A 20,506-nucleotide genomic window follows, 5' to 3' on the forward strand; every position below is an offset into this window, starting at 1 on the left:
TGGAGTTGGGTCATGCGCCGCAGCAGGGCTGCAGAAGAGCAGTTTGTCGGATTTTGGACATGCAGATATTTATTTACATTACATTGCTTCAGTTATGTTGTCTTTAATTTGGGCTCTTGTTCATTTCCAATTTTCCATTCAATGGGTTTATAAGTACTCTTACTTTGGGAATTGATGAAAGTCAACAAAACAATCTTTTTTACTGATTAATAAAAAATGCTCATTGTTGAAAGCATGAATAATTCAGAGAATTGTAAAAATGAAATTATGTATCACCTGTATTCTATGGGCTAGAGATAAGCACTGTTAACACTTTGATGTATGTTCTTCTTGGTCTTTTGTACTTTCTTTTTATATACAGACATCATGAACAATATATAATGTTGATTCTAATTTTCATTTTATTGAGATCACCGTTTAGTGTTATTAAGTAACCTTCTAGAAGGGGTTTTTAATGGCAGTGTAACATTCCATCTGTGGTTGAATCATATTTTAGCCATATTTTATTTCATCTTTTACAATTTCTAGATGTTTATGTTGCTTGCAGTTTTTAACCAAAATAAACAACAGTTATAAACTGGTTTAGGTCATCTTCATTTTGACTCTCTGGTTATTTTCTTATGGTTAGACATCATGAAATATTTTGGGTTCATGGTGAGTATGTTGCTAGGTTGTTTTCCAGAGGCTTGTTCCCTACCAGGATGCTTCTCTACTCCCAGGCCATCACGGAAAAGAACAGGTCTTTTTTTTTTTAAATGATAATCAAGGATGACTTTTTCTTAAGTGAGTTATAACACTGGATTACAACACTATACAAGGTTTAGAGGAATGGGTTCACGCCTCCCTCACATGTATGTCACCTCACTGCCCTACCACCAAAGCTCCCACAGCCCTTCACTCTGGGCCTTTGTGCCTCCTCCCCACTTTCCTCCTCCTCCCTGCCTCCCCCACTCCCTCCACTTCTAGCAGGCTCAGTTCTGCAGTCATATCTCTTAGGGCTTGTTTTATTTTGCTTTTATCACTTCCGTTTTCTTTTTGTTTTAATTTTATGTATGAGTTTTGGGCATTTGTCTTTCTCCATCTGGCCGGAGAATATGCCTTTTAAATCTCTGCTAATTTAGTGGGTGAAAGTGGTATCTTGCTTCCAGCACATCAAACTGTTACACCATTGTAGTCTTGTGTTCTCTTTTGTGGCATATATTTTCCTCTACTCTGCATGAGACTGGTGTTTGAAAATAACGCCTCAGTATTGCTTGCTCTTCTATTGGCGTTAACAATAGAGATATTCTGATGAGGGACATTCTGGTGAGTCACCAGAATATATTTATCAATGTCAGTAACAACTATCTTTCTGAACAAGTACTATGCACACGTGGGAAGATAAGACAGGTTAGTAGATCAGCTACTTCCATCCAGAAAGAAGAAAGGTCTCTTGAGAGGAGCTGTTACCCTGCCTTGCTGGAGGCAAATGGGCATTTAATGATATTTTTACCCAGTTGTATTCTAGTGCTGGGCTGAAGCTTACACAAGACTGAAGGGTTTGAGGTGTGAGGGATGCTGCATATGTCCAAGTTAGAGACATCCGTATGTTTAATTCCCTGGAACCAGAATAAGGAACCCCGGACCTTAATGGGGAGACATACAGAGAAAAATTTAGGGAAGTAGGAATGGGCTGTATGACTCTAAGGACCATACCTCCTTTTCTCTGTGAATTAATCTGCTGCTTCCAAACTTGAGTCTTGTACCATCCTCACTTCCCCCCATCTTTGCCATTTTTTATATTATTTACTAAATATGTGGTTTTTAAAATAAACTCATTTATTTACTCAAATAGATTTGGTTTTTGTTTTTTTTTAAGAAACCATATCCCTTCTGAAAATGGAAAGTCATTTGCCAGTATCATTTGCCACAAATAGAAAATAAACTTAAAAATAAATGCAGTGAAAAGTAAAAACAATCTTACTGATTGTTAAATCTTACTAAATTATAAACCAGATCCTGTTGCTTGCAAATATGTTGGTATGAGGCTGGCCTCACCTTGTTAAAAAGTAACCTTAAAGATAGGGTAGCACTAAACTGAGACTGTCTCCTCAAGGCTGCAGACAGGACTTCAACAGAATAAAAAAGGAACAAGTCCTTCATTTTGGAACCCAATGTTTGATATACATATAGGAACTAATGAAAAGTATCTCTTCCTACTAGTAGTTCATGGCCTAGTCTGTGGTATAGGTTAAGCTGAGTTCCTGTAACGGAATAACTCTGAAACCTCAGTGGGTTAACCCAGCAAAGGTTTATTTCTTGTTCCTGCTACATGTCCATAGTGGAGTCAGGTGGGCAGACTGTGCTTCACCTAGTCACTCTGTGTCCAGGCTGAGGGAGGTGCCACCACCTGGAATCTCAGCAGTGATTGTGATCGACGAAAGCTTGTAAAGTGTTCACACTTGTTCCTTTGTGCTTCGGCTCAGCAGTGATTATCTCACTACTCTGCTCAGTCCATGGCCAGAGTAGTCGTATGGCCTTGCCTGGGCTCCAGAGGGCTAGGAAGTGCAGAGGAACACCGGGGACATTTGCTGAGCATTGCTGTCTCTGTCAACATCTGTGTCTTCGACAGAAGGCTGTTCTAGACGGGAAATGAATGCGGGAGTTTTTGTTTAGGGAAGTAATGATGGTGCATAAGGTAGTTTGTAACACTGTCAATGTTTTATTAATTAAGCAAGTAGAGGTGGTGAGCTGTGTCAGATTATTCCTTGGTAATGGTGTCTCCTTTCTTAAAGCTTCATTAAAGAACGGTCAAAGGTCAACGCAGTTCCTCTGAAGAGTAAGAAGGCCTCCAGTTTTCATGAGTTTGCCCGGAATACCAGCGATGCTTGGGACATTGGTGATGATGAGGAAGAGGACTTTTCCTCACCTTCTTTCCAAACTCTGAACTCAAAAGTAGCTTTGGCCACTGCAGCCCAAGTCCTAGAAAACCACAGCAAGCTGAGGGTGAAACCAGAACGGTCCCAGTCCACAACATCTGACATTCCAGCCAGCTACAAGGTCATAAAGTCCAGCAGTGATGCCCAGCTGTCCAGAAATTCCAGTAAGTCCAGTAAGTCCGCTCCCCTGTGCAGACTCAGCCTTTTCAGCAGAGTGCTTTTTAAATATAAACAATTTCTCTTTAGGATATCCCTCAGATCTTCCATCGGACAAAAAAAAAAAAGAAAAAGAAAAAGAAAACAAGTTCAAGCCTGGGGTATGACACTGGCAGCTAACTGGGCAGAGCTGTGCTTGTCCTTCCGCCTAGTGGGTGCTCGGCCCTGTGACCTGGGCTTCACTTCCTGACACTTCTGCCCTGTGGTGGAACCTGGTGGAATCTGTGGTTGGATTGCTCCATGTTGCTCTAGGCCTGGTCAGGTTTATGATAACAAGTACTGTACCTAAAGTTGGCTGAGTTTCACAGATGTTTGGCACAGTTGACTGCCTCGTCGAACCTGGGGAATAGCCAGTGGCGTAAGGTTGTCTTCTTCCTGGTCCGAGGAGCACTGCAACGTGTGCCTGAAGGCCCTGTGTCACGGCGCCCTGCCCACTGGGCAAAATGAGATGCCCCTCTGTTTCTTTTTAGCCAGCTGGCTTCAGTAACTGGTTGAGGTGATGTTCATCTCAGCAGGTGTTTGGGACTCTCAGAGTACTCTTTTAAGCATCTATTGCAGTATTTAATGTTGCCCTCCAGAGTTCAGGGAATACCAGTTACTCTAAGTGGGAGCAGGAAGTTTCTTCATGCTAGTGAGTCATAACAGCTGACTGGTAAAAGATGAACAGGAAGAAGATGCGTCTTGCAGCGTGTCCTCACGTTCTAAGAGAGACTCCTTTTGCAGTTTCAGGCTCAGTCTGTGGTAGGAAATTAGACTGTACAGACTTTAAAATTATTCCACACTTGCTGACTTGGGCCCCAGCTTGAGCCTTCAGTGCCCTGCCCTGACCAGGTGACTGGTCCAGGTGGCCAAGGCTAACAGGGATGGGCCCAGGAGTGGGTGGTGCCTCCCACCACCCCTCTTAGCAGCCCTGGAACGCTAGAGGAGACCTCTAGGAGGTTTACGAGGTTTCCGTCCCGTGCATCTCTGTTAAGGACCAAGGACAGCAGGGCCACACTGTCCTCAGCTCCGCAGTGCCAGCTCTGTGTGCTAGCCCCAGAGTCGTACTTGGCATCCCAGCTGAGTCCCCGGGGCACCTGTCCTGGCAGCTAGTGCTACTGAGTCCTTAGCACTGACTGTCTAGTTTTTCTTGTGACTACCACATTTTGGGTCCAGATGGGCAAAGAATATAAAGCCATTATGATAGAACAGTCAGTTTTTTTTAATTTATTTTTTTATAACTGGGTATAGACCAGAGGTGCAGGAGCATGAGAGGATTCACCAGAGACAGAGTGGGGAGCAGAACAGGCAGATCGATGAAGTACACTACTGAGGGGAGCAGGTCAGGAGAGGTCTGCTGGCCATATGGGTCACCTCCCTGGCCGAGGCTCGAACTCATGCTGAAGCGACTGCATGAGAACATTCAGAATTTGAAGTGAATTTTGCTTGAAATTATAAACTAAGTAAGGAGTTTGAAGTGAGCCAGACCTAAGGTGGCATCTTAGCTTTTATTTGCAAACTATTTAACCTCTCTGAGCTGCAGTTTCCTCTATCATATGTTGTAAGAATCAGATGTGAGATCACGTGTAAATGTGACCAGCAATTATGCCTTACACACATAAGCACTCGGCAGGTGCTGTGCTATAGTATTTCTTTCTCCTACCCACTGTCTGGTTTAGAAATGTCTAGAACCAGACAGAGGGTTGAGTTGGAGTCTGTGTTCTGGTTATTTCAGTCATACCCTGGCAGAATTAAAAGCATCTTTGTTTTGGTGGGAAATAAGGAGCACAGAGGAATTACAGCCACCCAGAGTGATCCAGGGCTTCTCACCCCAGTGTGCAGGGCACACCGGTGGGCCAGGAACAGGCTACAGTGGAGCCAGAGAGGCTGATCCCTTCAGGCCTCGAGGCAGCAGGGTAGGCCTGAGCCTTGAGGAGAGCAGCCACCTTCTTCTCGTGGAGCGTGCTTTATCGAGTCATCATTACTGATGTGCTCTCTGATACAGACAGGAAGGCAGACTCGGCCCAACCTCACTACTAGCATCCAGGAGTTCCAAGTTGGGGTAGAAAGAAAACGTTTGACTTCCTTCTGGTACCGACCAAAAAGTTCTGAGAGTTGCTACAGCGTCTGGAGCTCTGTAAACGCTGAAGGTGGCTTGGCGTGTTTGTGAAGACCCAGCCCTCTGGGCAGATGCAGGGCCACAGCTGGGTGCACTGTGCTCCAGCCCTGGCCACCCCTCGCCCGGGCACCACCGCCAGCAGCCGGGGCACATAGCCACACCAGGGCGGAGGAGACACCAGGCCTGTGCACATAGCCACACCAGCCTCAACGGTCAGGCCTACGGGGCTCAGAATCTGTACTGCTCATACAGTCGGCTCTTTCTTTTTCAAATGATCGCAGGTGACACCTGTCTGAGGAACCCACTTCACAAACAGCAGTCGCTCCCTCTCCGTCCCATCATCCCCCTCGTTGCACGGATCTCTGACCAGAATGCTTCTGGGGCACCTCCCATGACTGTCCGGGAGAAAACTCGCCTCGAAAAATTCCGTCAGCTTCTCTCCAGCCACAACACTGACTTAGGTGAGTCTCTGTGAGCCCCGGGCAAGGTGAGATTTCTTGGTGACCGGAATTCTCAGAGACCTGACAGCTATTGCTCTTTATTCTTCCTTCTTTTACTTTTCCAGCATCTCCTGATCTGGTGCCCATTGCAGTGACATGCAGGTATTAAGCCAGAAGTATGTTCCTAGAAATGAGGGACAAATTAGGTGGGACTGGAGTCTGTGGCCTATAGACCATAGTGCAATTCTTCTGGCTTTGGTCTGCCCAACCTCAAGGCAATTCTTACCAAAATCCACTCACTGATCTTTCTCTAACACTGATCTCTGAGCTGACTGGATCACTACTGCAGAGCCGGGGCCTTGGCACTTTGCTGCTCAGGGCTGTTGTTTGGGGCTTTTCCCCCCTGTGCTTGTCAGTAGCCGGTGGTGGTGGTGGTGATGGTGGAGGATGGTGATGGTGGCGGTGGCCAGTGTACTTGAATGGTGGGAGGCTGCAGGCAGTGCTGGTTGAGGTTTTTTAGAGCCTTTGTGGGAAGAGCTACTCCAACGAAGCTGTTATGTGTTTTCAGATGAACTGAGGAAGTGTAGCTGGCCAGGGGTTCCCAGGGAGGTTCGGCCCGTAACCTGGAGACTCCTGTCGGTGAGTTCTACCCACTGTGTAGAGAAGCGTGAGCCTCCCACAGCCCTTCTTCCCTGATGAGGTTAGTCTGGGCGTATCAGTCTTATTCTGTAGATTTTTCCAGACCCACTGACTGACAGACCTGTGGTACTGCGGCCCTTATTTACACCTTCTGGAGAGCTTGTTCCCACACATGTAGACGAGCACAGGCTTGTTCCTGCAGCCACACTCTTAACATTCTCAAGATTACAGAGGACAGATACAGAGAGGCAGGGTGACCCTGGCACTTGTTTGGGTAAGTGCCCGTGTTCCCTGTGCTTCTGTCCTTTTCATTAGGAATAATCAAATGGTTGAAACTCACTTTACAACTGTGAAGCACTGACAAATGGGCCTCCTTTGGAAGCCCACACTAGCCCTGCTTTTGCTGCAGTGAAAATGCACTGTGCCAGCCCCTGCAATAGGAGCACTTGTATTTCCTGAGCATATAAAATTCACTCACTCATCTGGTTGGGATTTATGAGGGCCTGCTGCTCACCGGGCACAGTGCCAGGTGCTGAGAGGGTAACGACAATGAATAAAGCGCAGTCCCTGCTCTCCAGGCACTCTGGAATGTTCCATAAATGTCTGTGAGGGGAAGGGTCTCTCTTGACTGCTCCCAACCTCCAGGCTGGCAGCGAGATAACCTACCGCCTCTGCCACCACTAGGAAGTTTGGATGCTGGTAACAGTACGTTTGGTGAGAATGAAAGGGGAGCAGGAGATGGAAGGCTTGAGAGCGGGATCTAGACCACGCTAAGAAGGAAAGTTGGCCTGGAGCATTGGCTAAGAGGCGGGCTGCTGCCAGTTCCGTATCTGGTGCTGCAGCTGCGTCACAAATCCATTCAGCTCCCTAAACTGGTAATTCCGAGTGCTAACTGTGGAGAAGAACGAATCCCGCGCTCACCTCCATGGTGCCCCTCTGACGTGCCCTGGCAGCTCCCTCTGAGTCTCCCTGCACGGCCTTGCACTCCGCCGCCTTGCACTCCGCCGCCGTCAGAGGCTGACTTGGGCCTGGTTCCCTCCCAGTGACCCACATTCGCTGCACTGCTCTGGAGCTCTGGAGTGCTGGGCAGCAGGGCAGCTCTAAGTGCAGCCGGGGCCCAGCAGCTCACAGCCCGGGGAAAGCCGGTCTCGCTTCATCTGCCCGCAGGTGGATCTGATTGAGCGAGGAAGAGGCAAACACTGGGTGGCCGAAACCAAGGAGGGATTTACCACTGTCCTCTTGGCCGCGTTCCTTTGATAGTTTCCAAGCCACTGCTCAGGCTAAAATAAAAATTAAGGTTCCTCCAACTAGTGTCTGCCCCCACCTGACTAGCAGTGCTGTCTGTAGGGCTATCTTCCCGCAAACACTGAGAGGAGGAAGCTGACCCTGCAGCGGAAGCGAGAGGAATATTTTGGCTTCATTGAGCAGTATTATGACTCTCGGAATGAGGAACATCACCAGGATACCTACAGACAGGTACCGTCCTCACCTACTGCTTTTCCACTCCTGGGTCATAGTCTTCAGGTGTGTTTCCTAGAGGTGCTATAGGGATACCGGTTCTCCAGCTCCTGAGGTTATCATGTGCTTGTTAGAAATCAACATTTATTTCCTGTACTACTTCCCAGCTTTCTACTTCAGCAGCTCAGATTTCAAGTAGCTTATTTTTGGCCTGGATCAGGGGCAGTGCTTCTTAAACTTTAATGTACCTATAAATCACCTAGGGTCCTAATAAAATCCCAGCTGGGGGAGGATAAAAGGCAGGTTCTGATTCAGTAGACCTGGAGTGAGACCTTCACTTCGAGGCCCTGCCAGCACTGCTGCCCGTGCTGACCAGCCTGGAGGGTTTCGGAGGATGGGACATGGGGATGAGCCCACTCAGGACTGCGCCTGCCGCCCTGGACGGTGACTCAGTGCAGTGTCTGCTTAGCACCCACGGCTGCCTTTGTGCCTGCGGGAGCTGTAGCCGTCAGCAGCCTTGGCAGGGAGTGTTCCTCCACGGTGTGTAGTAGCCCCGCAGCCTGGGGCGGGGGCGGGGGGGTGGGAAGGAAGGGGACTGTGGGCAGGCAGCTGTCACCGCAAACCCCCAAGAGCTGAAATGGCCTCTGCTTCTGCTAACACAGCCCTCAGAATTGTTAGCGTGTGGTTGTGAAGTCCCGGGGCCAGAACCAACCAGAGTGACCTCTTAGGTAACAGAAGCAGAACTTGCACACCAGTTCTTAGCGGCCCCCCAGGTCCCTTCCCCATTTCTTACCTGTCATGACTTCACCAGCAGGCCTTTCTCTGGTTCCCTCTCCTGGCATGTCTTTGCAGCTGTCTGAGCTCTCTTAGTTCTTGGGAACTGTTGATGCATAAGACAAAAGAGGGCACACAATTTGATCATTCCTTTTAATAAATCCTAGCCCAGTGTAAAGTAGACAGAAGAGCAATAGGGAAAAAAAAATTGATCCTCTTAGCATGTGAAGTCTATTGCTCTTGGATGTAGGTGGTTTATCCTGGGAGACTTTTTCACTGTTCAATGAGCTGTTGCTATCCTGGAACAGTGAGGGAGGATAGGTAGGTGAACTAGGCTCTTTTTTGGTATGTCAGTCAGCTCTTTCCAAAGCTAAACTGTACTCTCACTTTTATTCCCTTGAATCTTAGTTCTTAAGAAAATAACTTCAAAAGAACAAACTGGCATTTGCGATTTCGGACATGGCTTCTCTTTTTCAGATTCACATTGACATTCCAAGGACGAATCCTCTCATTCCATTGTTCCAGCAACCACTTGTACAGGAGGTGAGGGAAGTACTAAATGTTCTTGGCCCTTCACCCACCACCCTCCACGGCACCCCGTCTGCATGGATGAGTGTTCCCGTCCTCCCCCAAGCTCGGGCGGGTTTATAGCTAGTCGTGACAGACCTGGTGTCGTGTCCAGCTGCCGAACTTTGGCCCTTTCAGAGTACTTTTTGTGTGCTCATGGGATCTTCTTTAAAAAACTGAAGCCCAGAAAGTGCTTTGAAAGTTAAGGGACTTGCCCAGAATCTTGAGGTTCCTGGTAACAGAACTCACATCTTAGAATTACTAGTCTTGTGTTTGCTCTATGTATCTACTTGCTGGGTATAGTTTTTTGTTTTTTTTTTTAATTGTAATAAATATACATAGCTTAAAATTTACCATTTTAGCCATTTAGCTGAGTAGCATTAAGTATATTAATATTGTTATATGACATCGCCACCTTCCATTTCTAGCACTTCTTTTCATAGTCCCCAAACTGAAACTCTGTTCCCACTAAATAACTCTCCCCAGGAACTACCATTCAGCTTTCTGTCTTTATGAATATGACTACTCACATAAGTGAGATCATTCAATATTTGTCCTTTTGTGAAAGATTTATTTCACCTAGTATGACATCTTCAAGGTTAATCCCTGTTGTAGCACATGTCAGAATTTGCTTCCTTTTTAAGACAGAATAACCTTCCATTTTTGTATAGAACACGTCTTGTTGACCCACTCATTCATCTATTGATGAAAACTTGGGTTCCTTCCACCTATTAGGCATTATAAATAATTCTGAACATGGTGTGTGCAAATAGTTGAGTCTCTGTTTTAAATTACTTAGGGTATATCTTCATATATCAAATTATTGGTGATATTATGAGGCCTAATAAGTTAGTGAGCACCTGAAAGGTTAGTTTTTTAAAAATTAAAAAAATATATATTCATTATATCATCCTTCATTTTGGACAACGTATGGTTTCTCTGTGAAATTCCCACCACATGATGTAAAAAGAAACTATTATATATATAAAGAAAAGGAAAAAAAAATAAAGTTTTTATGTTGAGAAAAAAAAAGAAAAGAAATTCCCACCACAAATTCACCCTTGCACCATCACCATAGTCCCTTGTGCTCTTCCCACCCCTGTCCTGATCCTTCTCCTGCAGTCTCTGATCTATAGTTGTCGGATGATTTTGATTTTTACTTTATTATAGTTATTTTTTCTGATTCCTTTTTTGTTTTCTCTACACTCCTCCTATAATATTTTTATTATTTTTTTTTCTGGTTTATTTCACTGAGCACAATCCCTTTCAGCTCTATCCATGGTGCTGCGAGTTTACTCTTTTTGATTGCCGAGTAATATTCCACTATGTAAATACCATATCTTCTTGATCCATTCATCTATTTTTGGGCATCTGGGTTGCCTCCATTTCTTACCTATTGTAAATAGTGCCGCATAAACATAGGGGTGCAGGTATCCTTTTGAATTAAATGTTTTTGTGTCCTGAAAGGTTAGTTTTGACTCAAGCAGTAACTAACTATAGACTCCTTGAGATTAGGGATTTCCTTTTGCAACTTTGCAGTAACTGGGATATGAATAGAAGGCTCTTTGAATTGTGTTTTCAGTTACCTTCATAATTGAGAACAGTGATAAAAATGCTCAGAATAGTTTCAGTTTGACTTTAGATTGTATCCATAATTCTCCGCTCATGATTTTCTGATAGTGTAAAGATTTTGAGAGTGACTCCAATATTTTACCTATAAGATTCAGCCCAAAGGAAGCTAAAACCCAGTCAGGATCCCTTGTGTCATCCTTTGCCTCCCGTTGCTCAGCTCTCCTTATTCCTTATTTTAGGAATTCTGAAATTTTGGAGATGTTAAAATACTTGTTTATTTGTGCACATTTATTCCTAACTTGGAGATGAGGAGAGTAGTTTGTTTAAAAGTCTTCCCTGAGGAGTTGGATCTGAATACAAAGAAGGAAAATCAGACCTATATAGTTTTTCCAATTTTTCTTGAAGCACCATTTTGTCTAGCAGACTGTAGTCACCTTAAACAGAGTAAAATGCCAGCCGAGGAGCAGAGAACGAGGCAATACTGAACAGTAAAAGACTTGCTTTGCAAACCTGAGGTACAATTGGCTATCGTAAGCCAAAATTACCCACACCACTAGAAGAGGTGTAGGAAATCCCCTCAACGGATGATCCTAGCTACTCCTTTCTAGGCAAGAGTATCCCAGACTTCTCTGTAGTGCAGGTTCCCTGGTCTCCCCTGCTAGCCAGGATTGGTGCTCTTCGATCCCCACCTCTCTTTGGCACCTCTGCTTGTGTGGTGTGTGCATCTCGTTGTCCCAGCCCTGGTAGGGGGGTTATGCCAGGTCTCCGGATTCCAAGCACCTGGCCTCCATGCGCTTGTCCCTTATGCAAGCCAGTCACCAAGACTGTGTACTCATAGGGGCTGAGAGTATGTAGGAGAAACCCTAGCAAGTCCCTCAGGACTGAGCTGGAGAGGCTTTTTTTTTATATATATATATATTTTTAAGATTTATTTATTCATACAGAACTGGGGTACAGGCCAGAGATGCGGAGGGTGAGAGGATTCACCAGGAACAGAGTGGGGTGCAGAACAGGCAGATCGACGAAGTACACTGCTGAGGGGAGCAGCGGGCGGGTCAGGAGAGGTCTGCCGCGCCATGTGGTCACCTCTGGGGCAGGCGGGAATCGAACTCATGTGGAAGTGGCTTAAGCTTCTTAGTGCAGTGCTTTAACCCACTGCGCCACCAGGGAGGGCCTGGAGAAGCTTTTTAACAGAGATATCTGTTAACCCAGATGTCCACGGGTGTGAGGAAATGGTGGGGGCAGGGAATCCTTGCGATCTTGGTGGGCGGCGGGTCTATCTTGAGCTATGATTTCAGGAGTGAGAGGGTCCCTTATCAATAGAAGAGAAAAAATATGAGGACCCCCACTTGTGTGTTGAGCCTAACGAAGGTGCCTCACATCCTCCGTAGCCCCAGAGAGCAAGTGGGCAAGTCTGGGAGACGGAGGCCAGCCAACTTCCAGGTTGGACTTTGTTCTCATTGCCTGCAGGAGCTGGAGTGTTGACAGTAAAAGTGTTCTCAGCAACCTCTGCCACCTGGAAGGCAGAGTCAGCCAGCTGGAAGCATCCTTTATTGTGTTTCTGGATTCCCCACGTCCCTCCTCTCTAGCTAACCAACTGCAAAACCATACAATGATTTCCCTTTTATTGTTCTCCCTGGGAAGACTTTCCTCCCTGGACCTGGGCCTTGTGAGGGCCTCTTCGATCTGCCCCAAAGCCCACGCGCTCTGGAGGCCCTCTGGTCTCCCCTCACTCACAGTAGTCGCTGTCATCTCTGCCATCCTCCTCCTCCTCTTTTATTGTTTTTGTTTGTTTGACACTACGGAAATGCTTTCCTGGTGATTTCTGCAGCGTATGATGTTGAGGCAAGAAGAGTTAAGGGCACACATAGAGACAGATGTCCAAGACAGGTTATGAGTGCATAAAGAATTGACATAGCTGGCCCTCCCTGGTGGCGCAGCGGGTTAAAGCACAGCACTGAGAATCTAAGGCCGCTTCCGCATGAGTTCGATTCCCGCCTGCCCCGGAGGTGACCACATGGCGTGGCAGACCTCTCCTGACCCGCCCGCTGCTCCCCTCAGCAGTGTACTTCGTCCATCTGCCTGTTCTGCTCCCCACTCTGTCTATGGTGAAACCTCTCGCCGCCCCTGAGCCTCTGGACTGTACCCCAGTTCTGTATGCACAAATAAATAAATATTAAAAAAAATTGACATAGCTGCCATGCTTTACCAGTACCAGCAGCTCCAGGCCATCTCCTCATCAGCTTCCTGCCCAGACATGTCCTTCTCAGCTGTGGCATCCTGGTACTGCTGACACTCAGACACCCAGACACCAGGTCACTCATGTTGCTTTTGGCTGTCTGGCCCAAGCCCTTACCTGTGTATTGGAGCAGGAAGGCCTTACGCCAGAGCATGACCACAAACTCCCTTGGGATGTTCTTGTACAGCTCCTGGGTGGCCATTGTATTGCCAATGAAGGTGGTGGACATCTTCAGTCTCCGGGATGGGATGTCACAGTCAGCTGTTTTCATGTTGTTGGGGATCTGTTTGACAACATAGCTGCTCTTCTTGTTAAGCTTCTGCTCATCCACCTCCTTCATAGACATGCAGCTTCTGGTTCATGGAGACTTAAGGCAGCTCAGTCAAAAGCACTGTAAAGAATGTGTTGGGGTCAGGAGTTGAGGTCATCAGGATGAAGCCAGGGAATGAGTATTATTAAAGAAAATAGAGGGGGGTGGGGAGGAGGGGTGCTCAGAAAGCCAAATCAAAGCAGAGAGGAGTGTGGTTGAATGAGATGGGGCTAGACCCTGTAGTGGGACCATAAAGACCTTTCCTTTCTTCCCATTCTAGGCCTCTGATCTCTTGTGACTGAAATTCTTAACCCAGAGACCTTCCCACAGAGGCCCTGGCTGACTTCTCTGTTCTCAGACCCCCAGCTGTAGGAGTCTATAGGATTTAGTTTATTTATCTTCCTATACCCAGCAAATGTCAAGATTCTATCCTGATATATGATGTGACTTCCTACATTTGTAGTCTGTCAGTAGTTCCTAGTCAGGCTGAGTTAAAACTAAATCTAGATCTACCGTAGTCTCAGCAGGGAGGAAGAGAGAGGATGGTGGAGAAAATATTTCCTTTCTAAATCCTGTAGTGCCAACAAAGATTTAGAAAAAAAAAAAAGAACATGAGAACATGTCTGATACTTTCCTTCATAGAGAAGCAGTATCTACAAATGAGAGTGTGGTTTAATGGCAACCACAGCAAACCTTTTTCTAAGCCATTTGTGTCGTCTTTCCTTTTTCCAGTTTTATATCACAAAGATAAAGGGTGGGAAGTACCTATCCCTGCTTGAAGACAACAAATGTATTTCTGCATATACAATATAGGCTTCATTTCCCCCCATGTTGGAAAACATGCCTAAAAATTCTGCTGCAACCCTGAGATAAACGGTGTGGTGGGTAAATGGAGGAAGGAAGGGATGGATCCCCATAATTTAACACTCATGTCTTCTTTCTTTCTCATTGTCCCAGATCTTCGAAAGAATTCTATTTATTTGGGCCATCCGACACCCTGCCAGTGGGTATGTCCAAGGAATTAATGACCTGGTCACGCCGTTCTTTGTGGTCTTCCTCTCAGAATATGTGGGTAAGAAGCACGCATGAGTACCAGTTGCAGAAACTATTGCTCTTTCTTATCTGCAGTCTGTTTGTTTTTCTCAAGACTGGAGCCAGTAGGCATGTTTTGCTAAAAAAGAGATACAGCTCTAACATTCACAGCTAAACTGATTGCAGGGGTAGCCGCCTGGATTGTATCTCTTGAGAGGATCACAGATCTCACCTAAAAGACCTGCTCTCACAAGAACAAAGTGACAAATTTATGTCCTGCAGAGAACAGGAAGCTTGCTGGCCCTGTTGTAATTAGTTTAGGATTATTTTGAGTTTCTCTTGCACACAGCCCCCCTGCCTGGCATTTTATGAAAGTCGGCACTTTAAGCTGTGCACAGGCCTCCTCACTGGAGTTCACATCTGTGTCAGAGCGCACTCAGGGACGTGCAGAGGAGGGAAGGCCATGTGACCAGGCTCCCACTCACAGTGAAAGTATTGGATGGGCCACGAGCCCTAGAATCTGGATTTTATCCCCTCTCACCTCTTATCTCACTGGGTTCTTGTCACTTTGGATAAAGTGATTAGATCACACTGTGTCAGTTTGTCTACCGCCCCAGCCTCCTCCTGCCAACCTTAACTAAGCCGGGAGTCTTTAAGGAAGTTGAAGATCCTGCCTTTCATTTGGTTTCCTGTATTACTTGTGTTTAGAGACTCAACGAAAACCCCTCTGCTGTGGCCTGAAGCTTTGTTCACTTAGAAGGAGAGGCTCAGAATCACAACATTGAAAAGCTCTTAGACAACTACCTATATAATCCTCACACCTCACAGATTGGGTGTGTGATTTCCTGCTTCCTCAGGAGTGGCGGAGAGAGACTAGAACTGTTCTTTACACTCTGGGAGTGGTGGATTTTTGTGCTTTTTGTAGAAAGCCATTGTAGGGATGAAGGAGGATAATGAGTGGTAGACTAGTGGGGACTTTTGGGTGCCTGGAGATATAAGAAATGTTTCACTGGATCTATTCCATTCAGGTTTTCTGCTGGGGCTCAAAGGGATATCTTTTGTTCATTCATAAAACAGTGTCAAAAATTTAAAGCAATTGAATGACACTTCATCCCCTGAGGTAACAGTAACCAGGGCAGAACTGGGAGTTAGGAGGGAAGACCACTTTTGTCCATTCTATCAGAAAATCCTAAGCTAAAACAAAACTAGTTAAAATTTAGTTACCCAAAGGATATAAATAAAGCTTTTACTAAAGGGCATTTCATTTTCTCTTCTCATCAATAGGTCTGTTTCTGGAAATAGCTTAATTTTATGTGCATTTAGCTTTATTAAGAGCATCTGATCTATTGGGATTTGGGGGTTGCTTCTTATGATAGTATTTTTCTGAAGTAATATCAAAGACAGAGCCTAGCAATATACTAATCTACAGTTGAAATCTAAATGTGGGCATGAAATCTTGTTAACAATATTATGCCAGGTAAAAATAATCCTCACCAGGCCCTCCCTGGTGGCGCAGCGGGTTAAAGCACTGCACCGAGAAGCTAAAGCCACTTCTGCATGAGTTCGATCCCCGCCTGCCCCGGAGGTGACCACATGGCGTGGCAGACCTCTCCTGACCCGCCCGCTGCTCCCCTCAGCAGTGTACTTTATCGATCTGCCTGTTCTGCTCCCCCTCTGTCTCTGGTGAAGCCTCTCACCACCCCTGAGCTTCTGGCCTGTACCCCAGCTCTGTATGTACAAATAAAAAAAAAAAATTAAAAAAAAAAATAATCCTCACCAGTTGCAGTTGATTGGATCTTTAATTATCTTATTAGCTGCCATTCATAACTTATGCTACATTTTCCATTACTTTCTATTGACGCCCACCCCATTACTACCTTAGCCCCACCAGCCCCACCAAGCACTATGCCGCTCTTGGAGAGATACGACTGTACTCTGATCTTGGTGTTTGATTTGCCAGCCCCGCCTGCACACCAGGGAAACCACCCCTGACTCACAGTTTCCACACAATAAAACGTGGCCGCTCGGTCCTTCTCAGGCTGCTCTTGGAAAAGCTGCACGCTTCCCCCTTGGCAGCAGACTTCAGGTGGATCTTTGGTACTGCCCCCTACATTGGGAAGGCTAGTCCCATTCATTTTCTTATTTTTTAATGAAAGCATTAATTATGTTTCAAACATGTAAAAGTATAAAAAAAAATACTGAATCCCCATATACTTATCCTCAATGTCAACAGCCATTTGTTTCATCAATATTCTATTTTTTTTTTTAAGATTTATTTATTCATGTGCACAAGGGCTGGGGTGCAGGCCAGAAATGGGGGTGGTGAGAGGATCACTAGAGACAAAGTCGGGAACAGAACAGGCTGATTGAGTGAAATATGCTTCTGAGGGGAGAAGTGGGCACAAGGCAGGAGAGGTCTACTGTGCCATGTGGGATTGTGGGTCACCTCCCTGGCCCGGGATTGAACTCGTGTCTGTGCTGCAGTGGTTGTGGATTGCTTCATAGTGCTGCGTTCTAACCCCTTGTGCCACCAGGGAGGCCCCAGTATTCTATTTAATTCCACCCCTTTATCTTTGTGAATTACTCACAAGCAACTCTCATCAAGCATCATATCATTTCAGCATAAATATATACATATAAAGTGGTTAAAGAAATCTCCAGCCATATGTAATTACTGCATCTAAAAAATTACAGTAGTCCCTTAATATAATCTAATATACAGTCAGTATTCAAATTTTCCTGATTCTCATAAATAGGTTTAAAGGCTTATCTGGGTTAGGGTCCAAGTCCACACTTTCTCATTGGTTGATCTGTCTCAAGTCTGTCAGTTTCTGTCCATTTCCCTTTCCCTTAGGGATCTTGTAGATTTAGCTCTTGTCTTTCTAGTTTTCAGTCTAGGCCTTTGTCATGCCAAGTAGTGATAGCACCCTGGTTTGTGAAGCTGTTTACCATTTGCAACTATTTTAATATGCCTAATTTTATTTAACAGTCCCCTGTGTCTTTTTGTTTTGTTTTAAGATTGATTTATTTATCTATACAGAACTGGGGTACAGGCCAGAGGGGCAGGGGTGTTGAGAAGCTTCACCAGAGACAGAGTAGGGAGCAGAACAGGCTGGCTGATGAAGTACACTGCTGAGGGGAGCAGCAGGCGGGGTCAGGAGAGGTCTGCCACACCATGTGGGTCACCTCCAGGGCGGGGATCGAACTCACGCTGAAGTGGCTTTAGCTTCTTAGTGCTGTGCTTCAGTAGCCCCCACACCCCCCCGTGTCTCTTTAATGTAAATATATCAATTCATTTTACAAGTGAGAAATTCAAGACTCAGAGATTTGATAATCTTTCCAAGCTCAAAGCCAGGTCTTTTGATCTGAATGCCATATGCGGGAGGTGGGGCTCTAGAATTTTTATTGGTATTGTATTATTGAATGTTGTAGGTTTTCCTTTGTGGTAGCAGTTTTTTGAGATGGGATTAATATAAACCATGCAATTCACCCATTTTTCAGTAATTTTTAGTGTATTTATAGATTGTGTGTGTAACCCATCACACAATCAATTTTTAAGCATTTTTATCACCCCATAAAGAAACCCTACAGCCTTCAGCCCTCACTGCGAATGCCCCATCCAGCTCACCCCAGTCACTAATCTACTTTCTGTCTCGATGGTTTCGCCTTCTCTGGCCATTTCACATAAACAGACTCATACACTGCAGGGTTTGTGTGTGCATGGCATCTCTCACTTAGCAGGTCTTCAAGGCTTGATCATGCTGTCGCATCTGTCAGGGCTTCCTCTCTGTGGTCAGACCTTTCATAGGGTGGGTATGCGAGTTTTACTTACCTGTTCAACAGACAATGGATATAAATTACGTTGTAATGAAATAATGCATTCAGACTTGTCCTCAGCCTCAGGCCTTTCTTGAACATAGATGCAGTATTGTTTATAATCCTCAAGAGTGATTGTCTTGTCTGAACAACAATGCTGCTTTTCTTCCCTTCACTAATAGTGCCTTATCCTACTGAGGCAGCTGCTAGAAGGTTTTTGTTATGACCTCTCTGATAGCCTCCCTGCTGCAGGAGGCCTCAGGTGTCCGTCACTTGTGGAACAGGCCAGGCAACTGTCTCTGTCATGCTGTCTCACTGAGCCACGCAGGGAGGATGCACCCTGTCAGTGCGTGGGGCCCTGACACTTTGCCTTTCAATCTTCCCCTATCTGTTCTCTAGCACCTCTGACACTTTCATAGATCAGTGCCTGAGCTTGCTTTCTGCTTTGTGTCATGTCTATTGTGGATTAGTTTTAAACAGAGACTCTCCTTTGAGCTAAAAGAAAAGTTGTCTATCTTGAGTTGACCTCCAGGCAGCTTCTTTATCTGCTGGAGCCAGCTGCTGTGCAGAAGTGAATCCTCAGTGGATAAGCTCGCTGTGTAAGGGCTCAGGGATGACAGTACTAGAGGGCCACCCCTGGGGAGATGCAGTCTCTGAATAGTGACCCTCATACTGCAGAAACCTGTAGACCCCCTTTTCCAAGATTTTTTGGCTTAGAAGATATTATTGACCTAGCTCTGAACATATTATTGTCCAGTGAAGCTGGTAGTGTTGTCGTCATAAAAATAGACTCAATAGCAACCATTGAGAAGAAATCATGGGACAGGCTGTGCATGGCCCTGCGTGCTCTGTGCCCTGCCTCACCCCTAAATTCAGTAACTCAAATTTGACACTGCATTCGTCTAAAGCCCTGTCCTGCACAATGCCTTTATGCCCTAGGCTAATCCATGTGCACCCCTTGAGACTCCCCCTCTTCCTGTAAACCTTAGGGTGCCCTCTGCCTCCATTACCCTAATAGTACTCTCTCCATAGCTCTGTAGATTTCCTTTGTATCGCTTTACCACATCAGTTGTTTGTATTTCCTTCCTGCCATCTGTCACCAGGCTCTGAATCCTTGGCACCCGAGACTATATTGAATGTCTTTATGTTACCAGTGCTTTCATTTTGATGTCCAAAGAGGAATGCCAAGGAGGCATGTCTAGATGAGTGAGGCCATGAAAATTTCATATGCAAGATATTCAGGAAAATGCGTACAGCTTGGCCACGGGAGGGCAGTAGAGGACAGTATTCTGCAGTTCTGTCTCTGCTGAGGGATGGAGATAGAGAGCCAACACTCATTCAAGCATTTATTGAGCACCACACACTGCACAGGTACTGCTCTAGGCCTTGCAGATAAAATCACAAACAAAGTAGGCAAATATCTGTGTTGTCTACTACTAGGTATTTATATAAGGAAAATTGAAGCTTATAGCTCCCAAGGAGTTGCATAAGAATATCCATAATAACTTCACTCATAGACATATTCTATGGTGAGAGAAATCAGAACAATGGGACTTCTCCCAGACACATGGGAGATTCCAGGGTAATGAAACTGTTTTGTACTTGGGCTGAAGCACTTTTTACACAGATATTACATGCTAGAACTCAGAAACGTGTGTTTATGTGTGTCTACAGTAGGTAAGTGACATCAAAATTGTGACACCATAGTGTTTAAACTCTGATGGGCAGGCAGCCATTTCAGTGCAAGTTCAATCCCTGGCCCCGGAGGTGACCCACATGGCAGCAGACCTCTCCTGACCCGCCCACTGCTCCCCTCATCAGTGTACTTCATCAGTCGGCCTGTTCTGCTCCCCACTCTGTCTCTGGTGGGTCCTCTCACCGTACCTGCACCTCTGGCCTGTACCCCAGTTCTGTATGCATAAGTAAATAAATCTTTAAAATAAATAAATTGATAACTAGGTAAGGTATTTTTTGGGTTATGGTCAGTCCTGTGGAGCAGCAGGAGAGGATAGCAGTGTGCCCTGCTGACAAGAATGGCCACATGGCAGTGACCCAGGGTAATACTCAAGCATTTTCCCAAAGGAGGCAGGGATCAGCCATGCTGTTAACTATGATAGTTAATCCTCAATTTTTAGTAAAAAGGAATTTTAATAGCTCCCCCCATGCCCAAGTGCTATAGGCCCTGTCTCCATGTCTTGCTCCTGGGCTGTTGTGGGCCCTTCCCCAGGTCCATGTTCTCAGCTCCTGGGAGGCTTCAATTTCCATCTTGTATGTAACCCCTTCCTCACCATAGCCACCTTGCTGATCCTGTTTTTCCTTGTCTGGCTAGGTGCAGTGGCCAGAGGTGAGACTGGGACAAGCCTCCATAGTAATGATGGGTTTTGATTATTGTTTTAAGAAGACATTCTTTTTGTACTTTTTTTTTTT

At 45.7% G+C, this 20,506-nt stretch overlaps 1 protein-coding gene across 2 annotated transcripts in view; it reads left to right on the forward strand.

The window, feature by feature from the left end:
- Positions 1-20,506, forward strand: part of TBC1D22B (TBC1 domain family, member 22B) — a 70,426-nt gene that overhangs the window by 22,240 nt on the left and 27,680 nt on the right. Inside the window, exons 3-8 of one of the 2 annotated variants that reach the window (XM_004673437.2) lie at positions 2,775-3,082; positions 5,514-5,693; positions 6,241-6,311; positions 7,659-7,787; positions 9,021-9,086; positions 14,189-14,303. In XM_004673437.2, coding sequence (XP_004673494.1) covers positions 2,775-3,082; positions 5,514-5,693; positions 6,241-6,311; positions 7,659-7,787; positions 9,021-9,086; positions 14,189-14,303 — 869 coding nt within the window. Of the gene's footprint in view, positions 1-2,774; positions 3,092-5,513; positions 5,694-6,240; positions 6,312-7,658; positions 7,788-9,020; positions 9,087-14,188; positions 14,304-20,506 lie in introns of both variants that reach the window. The other variant, XM_012723397.1, reaches the window with a different exon arrangement.

This window comes from Condylura cristata, unplaced genomic scaffold (assembly GCF_000260355.1).
Source record: "Condylura cristata isolate star-nosed mole 26May11 unplaced genomic scaffold, ConCri1.0 scaffold00001, whole genome shotgun sequence".
NCBI lineage: Eukaryota > Metazoa > Chordata > Mammalia > Eulipotyphla > Talpidae > Condylura > Condylura cristata.